At 47.6% G+C, this 17,500-nt stretch overlaps 2 protein-coding genes across 6 annotated transcripts in view; both read left to right on the top strand.

The window, feature by feature from the left end:
• dock8 (dedicator of cytokinesis 8) overlaps positions 1–11,904 on the top strand; it is a 44,342-nt gene extending 32,438 nt beyond the window's left edge. For 4 of the 5 annotated variants that reach the window (XM_067230995.1, XM_067230999.1, XM_067230997.1 and 1 more), the window contains 16 exons: positions 1–33; positions 491–587; positions 687–821; positions 1,024–1,176; positions 2,734–2,892; positions 2,979–3,079; positions 3,715–3,907; positions 4,162–4,305; positions 4,617–4,748; positions 5,000–5,134; positions 5,349–5,435; positions 5,620–5,856; positions 6,357–6,500; positions 7,770–7,876; positions 9,703–9,873; positions 10,365–11,904. The exon at positions 1–33 is cut by the window's left edge and continues 55 nt beyond it. In XM_067230995.1, the coding sequence (XP_067087096.1) occupies positions 1–33; positions 491–587; positions 687–821; positions 1,024–1,176; positions 2,734–2,892; positions 2,979–3,079; positions 3,715–3,907; positions 4,162–4,305; positions 4,617–4,748; positions 5,000–5,134; positions 5,349–5,435; positions 5,620–5,856; positions 6,357–6,500; positions 7,770–7,876; positions 9,703–9,873; positions 10,365–10,416 (2,080 nt within the window). In that variant the 3' untranslated portion in view covers positions 10,417–11,904. Of the gene's footprint in view, positions 34–490; positions 588–686; positions 822–1,023; positions 1,177–2,733; positions 2,893–2,978; positions 3,080–3,714; positions 3,908–4,161; positions 4,306–4,616; positions 4,749–4,999; positions 5,135–5,348; positions 5,436–5,619; positions 5,857–6,356; positions 6,501–7,769; positions 7,877–9,702; positions 9,912–10,364 lie in introns of all 5 variants that reach the window. The other variant, XM_067230996.1, reaches the window with a different exon arrangement.
• Positions 11,905–13,571: 1,667 nt separating this feature from the next.
• aopep (aminopeptidase O (putative)) overlaps positions 13,572–17,500 on the top strand; it is a gene marked incomplete in the record, with an annotated part of 34,935 nt that continues 31,006 nt past the window's right edge. Inside the window, 4 exon segments of the mRNA XM_067230971.1 lie at positions 13,572–14,278; positions 15,234–15,403; positions 15,629–15,794; positions 16,613–16,852. Coding sequence (XP_067087072.1) covers positions 13,572–14,278; positions 15,234–15,403; positions 15,629–15,794; positions 16,613–16,852 — 1,283 coding nt within the window.

Below are 17,500 nucleotides of genomic sequence, written 5' to 3'. Positions count from 1 at the left end.
CCAGTGGAGGCAGACCAACGACAAACATGACAAGTGAGTCGCACACACACCCACTCGCACATACACACACACACACACACACACACACACACACAATCAAACGTTAAAGGCAGGGTCAGTAAGTTTTGAAGAACCTAGCCATTTTGGCTCGAGTTCGAAAAGATTCAACCCAAAATATCCCGCCCCATCCCTTCAAAGACACTCCTACAAAACACATGAACGCGCTGCCTGACAACTGCCAGGAGGTAGGTAGTTAGACAGACAAACAGCCTGTCCAATCATTGCATTCGGTCCAAATGCTGTCTTGTATATTAAAGTCCTGCAATGCCCACATGTATCAGATTGATTACATCTTACTGTTGAACCTTTCGATTTATTGGTTGCTGTCAAGATGTGAAGTTTATCTCAGCAAATATGACAAAAAGTGCTTCTCAACAACATTACAACATACCTATCCTGCCTTTAACATCCCAAACCTGAACCACCTCAGGACCAAGGCAGAGCTGGACCAAGAGGCTATAATCAGCGGGAATCTGGCCACAGAGGCGAACCTCATTGTACTGGACCTGCTAGAGACCATTGTCCAGGTCGGAACACAACCTCCCCACACAGGATTGGCTCGGTTTGACTGTCACTCACCTCTTTTGACCCTGACATTGGCTGCTCCGTGTGTTGTGCTCCTCCAGGCCACCCCCTTGTCGGACTATAAGGACAGTGTGATAGGCGGTGTGTTGAGGGTGTTGCTCCACTGTCTCTCCTGTACCCAGAGCACCACCTTCCTGTCTCACTGCTTCAGCACCTTGCGAGCTCTGGTTGTCAAGGTGGGCCCCCCCTCCCTGGCTGACTGTGTGTGTGTTCAGTATGTCCGTGTGTGTGTGCGTGTATAAGTTGCGGGAATGTTTGTTGTGAGTGTATATTCCCATTTTTGCATCGTTTGCTGACAGATCTTCTGTGTGTGTGTGCGTGCGTGTTTCTGTGTATGTACGCACGGCGGGTGTTTTCCACTCCTGCTTCGCCGTGCAGTTCGGAGAGCTGCTGTTCGAGGAGGAGGCGGAGCAGTGTGCCGACCTGTGTCAGAAGGTGCTGCAGTACTGCAGCAGCCCAGTAGACGGCAACAGGAGTCAGGCCTGCGCCACCCTCTACCTCATCATGAGATACAGCTACAGCTCGGCCAGTGTGAGGACACGCGCGCCGAACTCGCACAGTCACACGTACACACGGATGCTAAACGCATTCTCAGTTTTTTCTTCTTCTCTCTCTCTGTCTCTCTCGTTCTGTTTCTCTCTCTCTCTTTCTGTCTCTCTCTTTCTGTCTCTCTCTCTCCGCACACACTCGAACACTCCGAGTCCATCCCCTCCGTTCGCCTCTCTAGCCCAGCATTAATGTCTTTTCCACGTCTATTTTGAGCGCTGGAGAAGGTTTTTGCTGAATGATGTGTTTCCGAGTGCACGGGGAGATCTGTCACTGTCTGCCCCCTGTGTTCCTGTCTGCCTTTAACTAATGACAGAGCTGTGTGTGTGAGAGAGAGAGAGAGAGAGAGAGAGAGAGAGAGACAGGGAGGGAGAGAGAGGCAGGGATAGGGTGAAAAGCCATAGTAGCGTAGAGAGGGCAGTAGGGAGACTGAGGCAGGAAACTTTCCCTTATAATTGGGGGGGGAGGTGGGGGGGTTTAATGATCTTTTGACTTTGGTAGGGATGTCCCTAATGTCCACCCATTAACCTATGCCTACGCACGCAAACATGCACACCCGGAATATTCTTTCCCTTCCCATGGAAATCACGGTCACTTGTTTTTCATTTCGAGTGAAAGGCCTTTTCCTCTGTTTGTTTACGTGCTGTATAAGGCTCTCCTGCTATAGCTGTGAGACGAATTAGCATAGCATCCTCCTGAGTCATGTTTATCCCTCCAGAATGACTATCTCTCTCTCTCTCATTTGCCCTCTTTCCACTAAATGAGATTAAGGTTTAAAAAGAGGATGAGGCGTGAACCAATTTTCCTCCCGTTAATGTATAAAATTAATAGGGCGGGTTTGATTTGTGTTTTAGCGGAGGTAGAGGAGGGCTGGCAGGAAAAAGGTGGAGAAGGAGTGGCGTCGACATGTGACTCACACACACACACACCCACACACACACACATCCCCAGGACGGTGATGGGGCCCTGGCTCCACACTCAGTAGAACAGAATGAGGCTGTGGGGATGATCCATGGATGATTATGTCTGCCCTAATGGAGGATCATTTCCCGCTCAGCTGCTGATAGTGGGGATGGATGGGGTTACACACACACACACACATATACACACACACACACACTCAGGTTAGATGAGGTCAGAGGAGATGGATGAAGGAGGAGGGCGTTTTATCTGGGGCTTCATGTGAGAAGGAGGAGTGAAGAATGGACAGACTCTGAGATGAGGCAGAAGGGAGGCAGAGAACGAAAAAAGGAGAGACGCATGTTTTCCATCACGCCAAAGAGTGTTTTCCTTTCACATGATCCAATTTGTCAACAAAGAACACTCAATATACTCAAGGAACAAGATATCTTTACCTGAAGTAATCGTTTCAAGTCATATCATAGTCCTCAGTGTCTAGGGAGAACGTTTTTCATCTGAATGGAACTGCATCACGTGAATGTCCTCGTCGAAATGTCTTCTGTGGCCTCAAGTACGGTCAGCCTGGTCAGCCGGACTGGTTTCACTGTCGCTGATCTCCACTCCCTCCTCCTGTGTGGTCAGAACTTCTCCCGGGTGAAGATGCAGGTGACCATGTCCCTGGCCTCGCTGGTGGGCAAGTCGTCCGATTTCCACGAGGAACACCTGCGCCGATCGCTCCGCACCATCCTGGCCTACGCAGAGGAGGACGTCGAGATGCAGAACACACAGCTGCCGCCGCAGGTACAGCCCACGTGGAGATGTGCTGTTCACACACACACACACACACTCACACGCATAGTGGTGTAATTAGAAGTGTGTGTTTTTAGGTGGATGAGCTGCTTAGGAACCTAAACAGTATCCTGTCAGACACTGTGAAGATGAGAGAGTTCCAGGAAGACCCCGAAATGTTGATGGACCTCATGTACAGGTATCACATATACACACACACACACACACACAGACACACACACACGCGTAGATTCCTAAACCCGCAAAGACACAGATGCAAGCGCACACGCGTGCACACAAACCCCGGCCTGTGTTTTGCTGCTGGTTCCCATTTGTCTGTGGTTTGGGTTCAAATGTTTTTTCTCCTGTTTGCTGTGTTCACTATGGAAACCATGTGGTTACAGTTTAGCCCTGTGATCTAGGCCCGGGGATGTAAATACAGACAGTCACAGTACGTGTCTGCGAGAGAGGGTGGGTGGGTGGGTGGGAGGGTGGGAGTGAGTGAGTGAGTGAGTGAGTGAGTGAGTGAGTGACAGAATACATGGACATATTTGTGCGTTTATGCATACAGTGGCCTACTCGCTTATGAGTCCTCATGCCCCTCAATCGCGTGCCATTCATCTTCGGGACGGCCATTTTGTATTGCAGTCACATCCACGTGACCCGTTTTTGGCAAGGTCACACCCCAATTACAGCCGTATACCAAACGTGATCACACACGCGGCCCCTTGACATACACACACACAAAGGACCAACACGGTCTCCGCGAACGGTTGTCGTCAAACGGTCGCATCCAAATGGTTCCAAATTGTCCTTTTCCCCGCCTCGATGCAGAATAGCAAAGGGCTACCAGACCTCCCCTGACCTGCGCCTGACCTGGCTGCAGAACATGGCGGAGAAACACAACAACAGGAAGTGCTTCACGGAGTCGGCCATGTGTCTGGTGCACGCTGCCGCCCTGGTGGCAGAGTACCTCAGCATGCTGGAGGACCACAAGTACCTCCCCGTGGGGAGCGTCACCTTCCAGGTAGGTACCACACGCGCGCGTGAGCAATACGTTCTTGTGAGGTGTATGACATGTGGCCAGTGGGAGGAGCTCTTCCGCATAGACTACTGGTGTTTTCAAAGCTCGTTTCCAGAAATGTCTTACTCCGTTTCACCCGAAAGTTTGAATAAATATCGTGTGGGTGGAAATGTGGACTGAATGACTGGCTGCCTGGTTTACCGGATGGCTGGCTGGCCGGCTGTCTACTTGCCTGCCTGACTCCTTCCTCTCTGTAGAACATCTCACCCAACGCGCTGGAGGAGTCTGCGGTGTCGGACGACATCCTGTCTCCAGACGAGGACGGGGTGTGTTCAGGACGCTACTTCACAGAGAGCGGCCTGGTGGGACTGCTGGAGCAGGCAGCCGAGCTGTTCAGCAACGTGAGGAGTGGGAGAGAGGAGTGGAGGGAGGAGTGTTGGGAGTAGTGGGAGGATGATGAGGAGGGGGAGGAGGAAGGTGATGATGTTGAGGAGGGTGATGGTGATAGCTCAGCAGATACCTTCTTTTTTTTTTTTTTTTACCTACCCTTGATCCAAAACCTTTAACGTTAACATTTACAAATGACCCTGTAACTGTATTCATCCATGAGCTTCTCCATCTGTGGATACGTCTTTCATACTTTTTTTCCCAAGCACCAACAGTGCCTGTACACCAACCATGTCTGTGTGTGACGATTGGGTCTTGTCTAAAGGGTGGTCTGTACGAGGCAGTGAATGAGGTGTATAAGATCATCCTACCGATTCTAGAGGCAGACAGAAACTTCCGTAAACTCTCCTCCACCCACGACAAGCTGCAGCGAGCCTTTGACAACATCATCCAGAAGGTACTGGAACACTTGACGCTAATGTACATCGTTCAAGACAACTTAATGCAATTTATGTTTGGTGGAGTAGAAGTTGTCCGGGTTGCTTTTTTTGCACCTGTAGACTGCTTGACCCAATCCTCTTTCCTCTGTCACCAACTTCCTGTTTTTTTTATGTTGTTCTCTGCTCTTCTTCCTTCTACTCTTCCTGGTTCCCTTATTTTCCCTTCTACACTCTTCCTCTTCTTCTGTGTCTCCTTCATCCTCCTCAGGGTCATAAGAGGATGTTCGGGACCTACTTCCGCGTGGGATTCTACGGGGCCAAGTTCGGTGACCTGGATGAGAGGGAGTTTGTTTACAAGGAGCCTGCGATCACACATCTGCCCGAGATATCCCATAGACTGGAGGTATGCGTGTGTACGTGTGTGTGGGGGTCTTGTTTAACCACCCTTGTGGGGACCAAACCTCAAGTATAGTGAAACTGTGCTGTCTGTTTGGTCGAAGTAAAGGGGCCGAACCTGGAGAATACAAAGCAACCGACAACAAAGGAAAGCAGAGGAACAGAGCTGCCCTCCAGAGACTAACATGTGAGCCACTCTCTGTGTGTTTCCGCTCAACTAGAATTTCTACAGCCAGTGCTTTGGAGATGCCCTGGAGATGATCAAAGACTCAACACCAGTGGACAAGAACAAGCTCAACTCTAACAAGGTACAGAGAACCGACACACACACACAACTCCCCTACACATCACATACACGATAATGATGCCAGTCAATAGAATTGCGCCGCCCATTTCAAGACGTGGACCGAGGAAATATCCCACGATGTCGTCCACGTTCAGTCATATGGAGATCTCTGTTTCTGTGTGTGCTTCCTCATCGACCGAGCCTAGGCCTATATCCAGATCACCTACGTGGAGCCCTTCTTCGACGACTACGAGATGAAGGACCGCCTGACCAACTTCGAGAAGAACTTCAACCTGCGCCGCTTCATGTACACCACGCCCTTCACCAAGAGCGGGCGGCCGCGCGGCGAGCTCAGCGAGCAGTACAAGAGGAAGACCATCCTGACCACCTCCCACGCCTTCCCCTACGTCAAGACGCGCATCAACGTCATCCAGAAAGAGGAGGTACCGGCGCCCCGGCTTCGCTCCCTCATCCGCTCCTTGTCCTCTTACCCTTCCGTTGCCGTATTTAAAAAAAAATAATTCCGTCGCCTTCTCTTTTTTTTGGCGCCTCTCTCCTTCTGACCTCCCTTTTTATTCAACTTCATGTAACCAGGAGAGGCTCTTGAGATTACCAATCTTTTTTTCAAGAGCGTCCTGGCCAAGATAGGCAGCAGCAAGGTATTTCGTAGTTACGAACGGACGACGTGAACAAAGTCACAGGCGTAAATCAAAAAAACGAACGAAGCTAGTGGCAAAATATTTACAGGATAAGGAATCCGTCCCAAAAGCTTTCATCAATGACTTAAAACCAATTAGTGGGACATTTTTGCCGATGGCGCAGGTTATGCCTTGATAAAAACCCTTTTGCCGAGATTAGTTCTAGCGTTAGGGACAGTTGGCAAAATAAGGTCCCGTGACCAAAGTGAAGACCAATTGCATTAAATCCGTTTTCGCTCCCTCAGTTTGACCTGACGCCCATCGAGGTGGCCATCGAGGACATGCAGAAGAAGACCAGGGAACTGGCCGTGGCCACACACCGGGAACAGCCCGACGCCAAGATGCTGCAGATGCTCCTCCAGGGCGCCGTGGGCGCCACCGTCAACCAGGTACGACGGCGTCTCCCCCGCCAACAAGAAACCTGGCCGTGCTGCTTTGATAAGAACGAGGCGCCATGGCCAAGATGGCCGACTTCACCTCTGTGGTTTAAGTACAACAATGGTTATCCCCTTGTGTCAGTGTATGAGGAACAGATGACAACAGCTACTCACTTTAATGAGATTGACTGTAGTTTTTTTAATTTGATAAGTAATGTCATATTTATGATGCATGCGTAATAGCTTCAAACCCGTGCTTCCCATCGTCACCAGTCTAGAAGATTCTCTGCCACCTATTACATTTATTTGCCCCCACATTTCCTGTTTCCCTAGTTATCTCGGCACGCAGGTGGGAGCGAAGGGGTCACATCAAAGCATTCATCTCATCCTATAGCTTCATGTCCGCCGCGCTCGTCTTCCTGGCACCGTTAAAACGTTAATTCCCAGCTTCGCCTTTCAAGTCTACTCTCTCCACATGACGAAGGAGCCTCCTTTTGATGTGATGGCGCTCAGCTCCCGACAGCAGGACCAGGCTAAATGCTGGAGTAACGATGCCCTTCCAGCCTGCCTAGCCCCCCCCCCCCCCCCCCCCCCCCCCCCCCCGCAACAGTACATCTCCCCTAGTCTCAATCTAAAAGCTATCGCCTTGCTCAAACCTGACGGCTGTTTACACAACCTTGAGGTTCATTGTTCCCAGTTCCCATAAACAAATCTTCCGGAGCGCAATCAGTGGTTGGTCGGGTTCCTGGCTGTCTATTCGCCTGTCCAAGTTCAGACATGGCCATCCGCTGCAGTAAAACTAATCAGTGCTGGTTTACTGACTGGCTGTCATGACCGAGCACGGTGAGCGAGGTGCGGTTTCAATGTGAATGGAGGTTAGGATAACAAGATCTCCTAGGGGCGAATGGGGGGCGAATGGCGGGCCGTATACAGGGTTAGTGGTGACATTAGTGTAGCAGCAGGCTAATCATGGCCACTCCGGTCTGATATTTTCCTCATGTTCTGGCTCTTCATCCTGCCGTTTAGATGCATTAGGCCGTTCTCCTGGCCCGGCCGTTTCCTCCCTGCTGAATAAGAGCGATTCTTCACCTCCCCCCCTCCCTCCCCATCTCTCTCTCCCCCTCTCCCTTGCTCTCTTTCTCTCGCTCACTCGCCCTCTCTCCCTCGCCCTTCCCTCTTTGACACCCTCTTGTACTTTCTCGTCTCGTTTCCTTCCTTTCTCTGCCTCTCCCTCCGACCCCCTTCCTCCCTCTCCTCGTCTCTCTCCCTGTCTCTCTTCAGGGGCCGTTGGAGGTGGCCCAGGTCTTTCTGAATGAAATCCCGGCGGACCCGAAGCTGTTCCGTCACCACAACAAACTGCGCCTCTGTTTCAAAGAGTTCATCATGAGGTGAGGACGGTGCCAAAGCCCCCAGCCGGTGGCTACACAGCACCTACATAAACACGCGCAGAAAAGTACACACACACACATTCACACACATCAAAATACACTCGCACACACACACACACACACACACGCAGACATCCAAATACACGCGCCCAGAACCGCACCACATTAATGCCATTTCTCTTACAATGACTCACTTTTACTCTCCATTTGAACCCTTGTGTCTTTGAGCGCTATATTGTTTTCATTTCGGGGTCTGCCAGTGACTCGGTAGGTGGTGTGACAGATTGATTCATTGAAACGGTGTTTCTCTTTTTTAAACTTTTTTTGTGGTGGCTTGTGCCATTTGTTCTCCCATGTGTGGTCACTAATACCATTTCCATATTGGTTGAATGTTCATAAACAACTTAATAATGTGTCAGTCATTGTGATGAGAAAGACACACGAGCAGATGGTAAAATACAGACGGACTGTAAGCGACAGACAGACAGACACCAATAGGGACAAACCGACAGTAAGAGTCTGATGAAAAGAGACGGAGAAATAGAAAGGTGTTGATTGTTTATCGAACCAAGACCCATTCGTAGATGTAACAGCAGAACACGCAGTAGCTACTGTAGGTGACATGAGGATAGGTTCCAGCTAAACGTGGCTTCTTATTCCCTCCTCTGAGGTATGAAGCCGTTTTCACCTTAATATCTCTCAGATGTTTCTCATTTCCACGGGAGAGCAAAGCTTGTAATTGTTCCCAGGGGGACTTTCATTACATTTTGAATATTCCAAACACAATCTAAACCAAGTGTCAGTACCCATGAAGCCATGGATATGAAGATGCAGAGCTGGAGGTGAGAGTCTCGCGTGGGAATCTGTTGCTGGCCTCCGAAAAAAGGTGGCTTTCATTTTGGAAACCTCACGTCACATTCCAGCAGACTGCAGGCCGGCAAATATTTACCGTAATTTCCGAAATGTTTATTTTCTTCTATAATCCAAGGCAAGCTGGCACGAGCGCGCTCATTTGCAGTGCAAATCGACCTTTCTTGCTGGTTTGGCCTGGATGTGAGACGGCTTGCTTCCTTAATATCCGCAGATCTTAATTTTAAGGAGTAGAAGGAAAAGTTTTTTTTTCTCTTTTTTTTCTACGAGCAGAACTCCCTGCTTCAAGCTTAAAGCGTATACCATTACATGACATTACAGTTTCCATATTAGTTTCATTTAGAGCAAAGAGATAAACAGAACCATGTGGTTGCAATGTTCCACATCTCTCCATATACAACAAGGTTGTGTGTGTATGTGTGGAGGGGAGGGGGGAGCTGTATCGGGCCATGGTGCCTGTCGGGATAAGTCAGTGTTGTACCCCAAACCTGCCCTCCATGTCTGGCTCTCTGGTGCTGCAGCCAATCACCAATCACCAAGTAATTTTTTGGTCTTTCCAAACACACACAACACTTGATGGGCTTTCGTTGCTGCCAGTCCCATTGGGACTCCTTATTCTGTTCAAACGACACGTGTGGACAGACTCGCACACTGAGGCAACTCTCGCACAAACACACCCGCACACCCAGGCTCTGGCAGCCACTGTGCTGGGGGGTTTACTGGTCTTGCTTTTCTTACATTACATTTAGTCATTTAGCAGACGCTCTTATCCAGAGCGACTTACAGTAAGTACAGGGACATTCCCCCGAGGCAAGTAGGGTGAAGTGCCTTGCCCAAGGACACAACGTCTTTTTTTGCACGTCCGGGAATCAAACCGGCAATCTTCTGATTACTAGCCCGATTCCCTAACCGCTCAGCCACCTGACTCCCTTTTCTTGTCCCCCCCATCGCTGCAGGTGTGGCGAGGCTGTGGAGAAGAACAAACACCTGATCACGTCTGACCAGAAGGAGTACCAGCAGGAGCTGAAGAAGAACTACAACCGTCTCAGGGAGAACCTCCGGCCCATGCTGGAGAGGAAGATCCCAGAGCTGTACAAGCCCATCATCAAACCACGCCTGGAGAACAGGTAAACACCCTGGCTAGGGAGTTTGGCAGGGCTAGGAGGTATGTCGTGCTTCTTTTTTTTATGTCCCTACCCGTTTTATTGTTGTGTGTTTTTGTTGATATGGTTGTACTGTATTTGTGTTTGAGTGTATTGCCACATATGATTACTTATGGTATGGTTTTCTATTGTGTTTTATTATTCATTTCCAGAAATGTTATTCGGCTTTTAAGTCTGAAATAAAGCTGACGGTTATACAGGTCTGATCACAAGGACTGTCAATCAGTCTGTAAGCAGGCAAATGGTTTAAATTCATGTTTTCTCTTGATCCGCTTCAGGTGGTACTGACAGGTCCTGTGCTTGGTATTCATGTCGTCTGTGCTAGAGCAGCATTTCCATAGAAAGTCTAAAGCATTAATGTTTATTTACCTCTCGCTATTTGTCTTTCTCTCTGTCTTTCTCCCTCTCGCCCCTGTACTCCCCTTCTCCCTTCCTTCTCCTGTCGTCTCTAAAAGGGATTCCATCAAACGGCTGAGTTTCCGTCGAAACCTAGAGGAGAACTCCTGAGACACAGTCCCGTCTCACAGAATGCTACAGAGGCAAAAGGGATGGAGTCACAGAAGTAGAGAGCAGGAGAGACGAAAGATCGAAGGTGGTGTAAGAAGCCTCATGCTCTGTGGACCACACGACAGACAGCTCACAATCATGTTGAAGCCAACAGTCCAACATTGGATGATTGCATCTTTTTTTTTTTTTTTCTTTTTTTTTTTCAAGCACAAAAGAGTCCCCAGAACCACAGCAATGACTTAATGAGAGTGCTAATTCACCTTCCTTCCTGTGTTCTCATTCATGTTAACCAGTCGATTGAGCTGTATGGTTACTGTTAGCAGGCCCATTCATGAGGCTGCACACTGCTGTGGACTTGTGGTCCTTGCAGGCACAGGGACTATATCATGCGCCAGTATTGTGTATGGACAGTCTCTCCCTCTCAATTGTGTGTTTGTGTGTGTGCACGCATTCTTGAGTGTTCTGAGAAAAGGAGCAATGACTATAAGAAAGCCAGCTTGTTGAACGGTTGAATGATTGTGTCCTGTGCTACCGTCTCTTGAGTGTGTGTGTGTGTGCCTGTCAGAGCAGCAATGCAAGTCCACAGTAGTCTACTCTCAGACACTGTAATGACACAGTTGATTACATGATGTCCTGTTAACTTGAGGCTAACTTGGTATCTCTGTCAGGCAGCCTTGGCTGTGTAGATACTAATAGTGATAGAGGTTAATTTATTATGAGGGTTTTTATATGAGCTGAAATACAAAAAGAGTCATGGTACATAACTTAGTTGAGAAATGCATCTGGCATGTGTAAATTTACATCAGTTTAAGAGACAGTCATTACTAAATTAAAAAGAGAATGTTTACAAAGTCAAGAGAAATTATTTTGTGATTTTTTTTAATAGAATATATTTTAGATAATATATCAACGTAGCTGGCAATAATCAAATTGTTTCCATTTTTAGGTGTTAGTCACATTGTGAACACATTATCAACTCAAGTAACACAGTAGAATGCATATGCTGTGCCAAACTTATACAATTTCATATGTTAATATTATGTTTACTTTCACTTCACACATCAGTAACTCTTCTGTTTAGTTAAATCAGTGTGTAGACGTCACATTCCTTGTAAAACTAACAGAAAATATAATTGCATTGTCAACTTAGTCACATTTTATTCCTTTGACGTTCTGTTACAAACTATTGGTGTACATCTCTGTGGTTGGAATCTGTAGTTTTATATTGCTAACAGTGTACAGTGAACTTGGGTAACTCAACTCAAGTTATTATTTTTTGTAAGGGCCATATTTGTATTAAAATCTAGACGTTCCTTGCCATTCTTAGTGTATACATTCTTTGCCATTCTCCAAATGTTTGTTTTGAAGCAATTACACTTATGTGCACTTGTTTTGGTGGTTGTTTTTGCTGCTTGGCTAGCCTGATTATATTGATAATATCTGTTACTTCTGAAAATCAATTTGTCTCAATAAAATTGAAATTACTGAGTTTGTTTGTGATTTTCTGTATGAACTACACCTGTAAATAAAATTTAAAAAACTACATTCCATATCTAATCGCTTTAAGATGACGACATAAATGCGCGTCGTAAACATACTGGATTCAGGTTAGTCCACTAACAGGAAATGCTCTGAAATCTGTAATGCCGAGACCGTTTTCTCGATGTAAAGTTGTTTTTGTTTTGCTTGACAGGCACTGTGCATTAGATTTTACTATATATTTTACAACAAGTACGCGTATATTTCATTCATATTTCATTCATCCATTCAAATTTGTCACGTGTTTTAAAATACACCGCTGTCGACACTTACTGTCCTGTAATGAAACGGGTGTAGCCCCTGCAGAAATGAGTCAAAAAAGTGTATACTATTTGATCAAACAAGTTTATCTACCCTCTTTTAAAAGGTAGTCAAAGTGGGTGAGGGTTAGCCTACAACCTGTACAACCCACCACTTAAGCGGTTGTGGCAGCTTGAGGTCTTTAGAACCAGAATGTCTGAGCTTGAAACGAATGATGTAAACTTATTTGAAGTAGGTACTGATAGTAAATCCTGTCACGAAGGGTAATTTATTTGGGTTCGCCTGGTCCAGCTAGGGCACGATAGCTGTAATATCTGCGCAGCTTTTGAGCATAGTGCACTGATGACTGTGCTTGTCTGAACACGTTTTAAAGTGACTTTTTAATTTTTACGATATAAATGAAGAATTTTCAGAAGCTTTTGCGTCTTCTCTTCCCTATATAGTACCAGCCCTAAAGCCATAGGTGTTCTTTACCAACAGCTGTTCTGTGCAACTTTAACACTTTTAATAATATTCCAATAGGCTATAATTCGAAAGTTGACAGTTTAGTTAAATTGGATGAAAAACCCATGACATTGCCAAAGTAGGATCTGAATGATGGAGGTGCTGTATTGAAGTCTGTCGTTGGTGCAGGTAGCATTGTGATAACCTAATAATCATTGTGAACTTTTCTAAAGAAAAACTGTAAGCAAAATAAGTTCAAATAATACACCATGACATGTGAGAACAAAATCATACCATGCCTATATTTTCATTCAAATTGTGTCGATGGGGATTGTGTAGGATTAGCTTGTATGCCGCCACAGTGTCACAACATGTTTTGAGCAGCAAAGATCATATCATGGATTTACTGTCCGTAGAAGAAAGATGTGACCACACGTTAACAAGCATACATGCATGCACACTCTCTTTTCAAGTGACCTGTGAGGAATTCTGTCTTTTAATGGTAATTATAGGCTTGTCATGCTAAGCCACTCTCTCTGCCCCCAAGCAGGGTAAATAATGGGATTGCAAAGTCTCTGTTGTATAGAAGGCCTGTTATGTAAGTTAGTTCTGGGATACTAGGCTTGCTTGAGCTTGGTTTAGGTGCCAGATCATAAACACATGAGAAAATATGATTGTAAAAACCTTTTTTTGCTGTTTTTGAAGGAGGACTGGAATGTGACAACAAACTAAGTTTAACACTTACAATTGAGAGTGCAGTTTCAATGTTTTAAGTCTTGCTAGTACGTGAATAGTACAATCACACCACATAGCACAGCACTATCTTGAATTACATTTTCTTATTTTTCTGTATCTGTAGACTTACCTCCTCTCCAACCACCAGTGTTTGGCCTTTGACTTCTAACAAAGCCATGGAGCCTGAGCTGGATGTGGACCCCGGCAGAGACGACCTGCCTCTCAGAGCCAACACTAACCACATGCTGGTCAGGCACTACGCACTGGACCTGACCGTTCTTCTCCAAGAGCAGCTCATCCGTGGAAGTGTGGTGTTGTTTCTAGAACCTCTCCCCGCTGGGGCAGGAGCTGAAGCAACCGTTAGGGTCGGAGCCACAGCTGATGACAGGACTGTGGCTGGGACGGGTGAAACGAGTAGTACCGCACAAAAAGAAGGAACTACTCAACTGTCACAGACCAACTCCTGCTGGGAGAGCACGAGCCAGGGTGACTTCACATTAGTGCTGGACTGCTGTGACCTGGTTGTTTTCAAGGTGGAGGAAGTCGACGTCTCCTCTGTGCCTGATATGTCCAGTCTTTTCGAGGCAGTCGGGCCTGAGGGGTCCGAACCCAGCACAGACAGCCAGCCAGCAGTTCTGGTTCAAAGACTCATCGCCCTTCCCTCTCATCAGTGGAGACGCCAGCTGCACTTGTACTCCCAGTGCAGCCAGGCCCCTGCGTACCAGGGCGGGGGGCCCCTTCTATTCCATACAGATTGTTGGAGTCTTCAGGTGAGGAAGAGGGGGGCTGGGAGCCCCCAGGGGTTCCCCAGGGCCCTAAGGGTCAGCTATGAGACCAAGCCAGAGGGAGGTTCTGTCAGATGGACCAGAGACCAGGACCATAGGTGGGTCAAAGTCATAATATGATATGGTTTGGTCTGCACTTCCATACAAAATTCCCCCCAAACTATTGCCCACATTTCCGCACTTCATTTAATGATTTCTCATCACAAAGCCCTTTGGCACATCAAATCACACTGTAAATATCCCACTACTGGTATCTATTGAATAGATTTCCATTTATAGAAATCCAATCCTGGTCCTCAGGGCCCCCTGTCCTGTATGTTCTAGATGTTGCTGTCCTGTATGTTCTAGATGTTGCTGTCCTGTATGTTCTAGATGTTTCCCTGCTCCATCACACCTGATTCAAATGAATGGGTCATTATCAAGCTCTGCAGAAGCCTGAAAACGACTTTTCATTTGAATACTGTGTTGGAGCAGACAGTGGGCCCTGAGGATCAGGGTTGAAGACCACTGCCTTAAACTGTTCCATTGCTTCTGTTAAGCAGACTCGCACAATAGGGAGTGCTGTCTACTTAATTTCGGCTTGGCTGGGATTCTGTTGTTGCCGTGACACCACTTTTGTCTATGGAAGGTAGTTTAGAATGATGTGAAATAAAAAGTAAATCATGTTGTAACTTGTAAACTAGCTGCTGCACTGATACGCCTATTCTACCCCCTAGCTAATCCTTTGATGTGATGGCTGTCCCAAACCCATTTACTAAACTCTAATAGTTGTGCCAAAAATGGAATGCTAAACGTGAAGCCACGCCCAGTTAACTAGCCCTAATGATTTGAACCTAGCTTGCCACTACTTTAGCTTTTCAAAGAACAAGCCAGCTCTAATGAACTCTGCCAATCCCTCACCAACTCGCTTACAGGCATCAATAGACAGCTACTGCTGAACTACATTTGTCCGACTGTCTCATTTGCCTATGTTTAGCTAAGTTAGCAGGTCTCGCAAACAATAAGTCGAAACGTGTTTTACAGTGTGCTGACTGTATCGTTTATACCTTCCAGGATGTGTGTTTACACTGCCGGTTCTCCTATCAACAACCGGGCCCTCTTCCCCTGTCAGGAGCCTGCTGTTGCGATGTCGACCTGGCAGGCCAGAGTTCAAGCGCCGCAGGATTGTATGGTTCTGCTGAGTGGAGAGAACCAGGCTCTTCCCACTCACAACCAGAAGACAGGTGGGTGGTTGTATACTGTTAGTACCCATAAGGGTTGGACGGATACTCATAGTGTGGATACTGCACATGATGCTACTGTAATATCTCCACGTTCCCATGGTTCACGTCATTCCTCTTTATTCCCTTCCCCCCCTCCCCCCCCCCTTGCTTCCTTCCTCCGTCGCTCTCCTTCTCTCCCTTTCTCCCTGCCCCCTCCCCCCTCCCCCCCACACACTCTTTCTGCAGGTTCTTCTAGCTGGGAATACTACGTCACCATGCCCATGCCTGCCTCCACATTCACCCTGGCTGTGGGCCACTGGCTGCAAGCCACCCCAGATCTTTCCATCGAAGGGGAGAGGAGGGGGCAGGAGGAGGAGGCCTGGTCTGGGGCCTTGGCAGTCCAGGCTGGCAGGTATGTTGTTATTCTTCTTGTCTGTAGCCCTCCTCTCTTGGCTGTTTGCGCAGAGCTTACCCTGCTTCAGCAGATAGGGAGACTGTTAGGAAAGGATGTTATTCAAGACTGGAGGTGGGCTACATTGATGGGCTGAGGACGTCGGAGCTCCTTATAGAGCTGTGGTGGGATTCAGGTAGGTCATGGTGTCGAGCAGTAGTCGAGACCCAAGACTGGGGGTTGCATGTGAGGGGATGAGTGGTGGTGTTGGGAGCTCTCCGGTGGGGTTTTCCCGTAGGCCTCCTCTCCCATCCTGGTTCTGCTCCAGTAAGGCCTTGTCACCCCCGGCCTTCTACCTCACCTCAGCCCTCTCTATCCCAGGCATAGCCAGTCACAAGGAGGGTCTTTATTCTCCGTGAATGGCTGGATGGAAACTTGGATGATATCTGGGTACTGGAACACGTAGTTATAGCACTGAATGGATTTAACGATATTGGATTTGGGATGAATGAGATTTAATGCCGGCACTTCAATATTTTGGTTTTCTGTGGCTTTCGCTTGGGATGTATGAGGAATGGATATTATTTCCATTCCTCAGCTTTCCACGGCTGCAGTGAATATGCTGTTCATTCAGTATAAGATTCTCATGCATGGCGATTCGTTAAATCTACAGTTCTAACATGAATCATTTGTATTCCTCCGACCCACACAGTCAGGAACCGAGCACCCCAACAAACATGTACAGCCCTGTGACTACTTGCCCGCACTCCACATTCAATTACTCAGGCCTGGAGGACGAAAGTCCCTCAGTGACCGATTGCCCTGGCCTGGCAATGAAACATCCCTTGTTCCCATGGCGACTATCCCTGCCGTTTCACCGACCCGTCTGCCTGGAGGCAGTGGGTGGTCCCTCACCGTGTGTTCGCTCCGCCCTCCCTGCTGCCGAAGGCCCGGAAGGTTCTCCTCCCACTGCTGCCCCGTTGCCTGGCAGCCGCCCGCGGCACGCTGGGAGTCCACCCCTTCCCCCGCATCGACCTCCTTATCGTCCCAGCAGGCTTCTCCAGTCTGGGCATGGCCAGGTAAGAGCCCCGGAGTCCAGCTGAAAGGGAGGGATGTTAAGGGAAGGGATGGATGTAGGGATTAATGGAAGGTGGGATAGACAGAGAGATGGGAGTTCATTTTTTTTGTTGCTTTTAATGTCATTTTTGATCTATTTTCTTGAACATACTGTATGCCCCCAATCCTGACTTTCCTGTTTGCGTCTGTTTAGTCTTGGGTTGGAGGGCTGCTATTTGGTTTGACTGGTCATGCCCCCCCCCCCCCCACACACACACACACACAACCCCTCCCCTACTTCTCTCTCCTTAGCAACCTGCTAAGGAGAGAGAACAGGAAACTGTTTACATGAGTCATATGATATCAGTGTTCCCTTCTACTTTCCTATTTATTTATTTTTAGGAGAAAACAAGCCAAGTCGCAGTTTGAATTCATTTGAAATGTAATCACAATGGAGCCATTGTTGAAACCCGTCTAACTTCATTTAAACGTCTGATAAAAATATGAATTGGAAGTAACATCTACTGAAAAGAAACAAATGTCTAGACCTTTTTATGTTTTATGTTGTTGATAAAGTAAACTGTCTGCTCTGCAGGGTGGTCAATGGACAGAGTCCTAGTGTGTGTGTGGCTTACCAGCAGACTGCCAGCCTCTCTCTCTCTCTCTCTCTC

Source organism: Osmerus mordax, chromosome 28 (genome assembly GCF_038355195.1).
Source record: "Osmerus mordax isolate fOsmMor3 chromosome 28, fOsmMor3.pri, whole genome shotgun sequence".
Classification (NCBI taxonomy): Eukaryota; Metazoa; Chordata; class Actinopteri; order Osmeriformes; family Osmeridae; genus Osmerus; species Osmerus mordax.
This window is presented reverse-complemented; position numbering and strand designations above follow the sequence as displayed.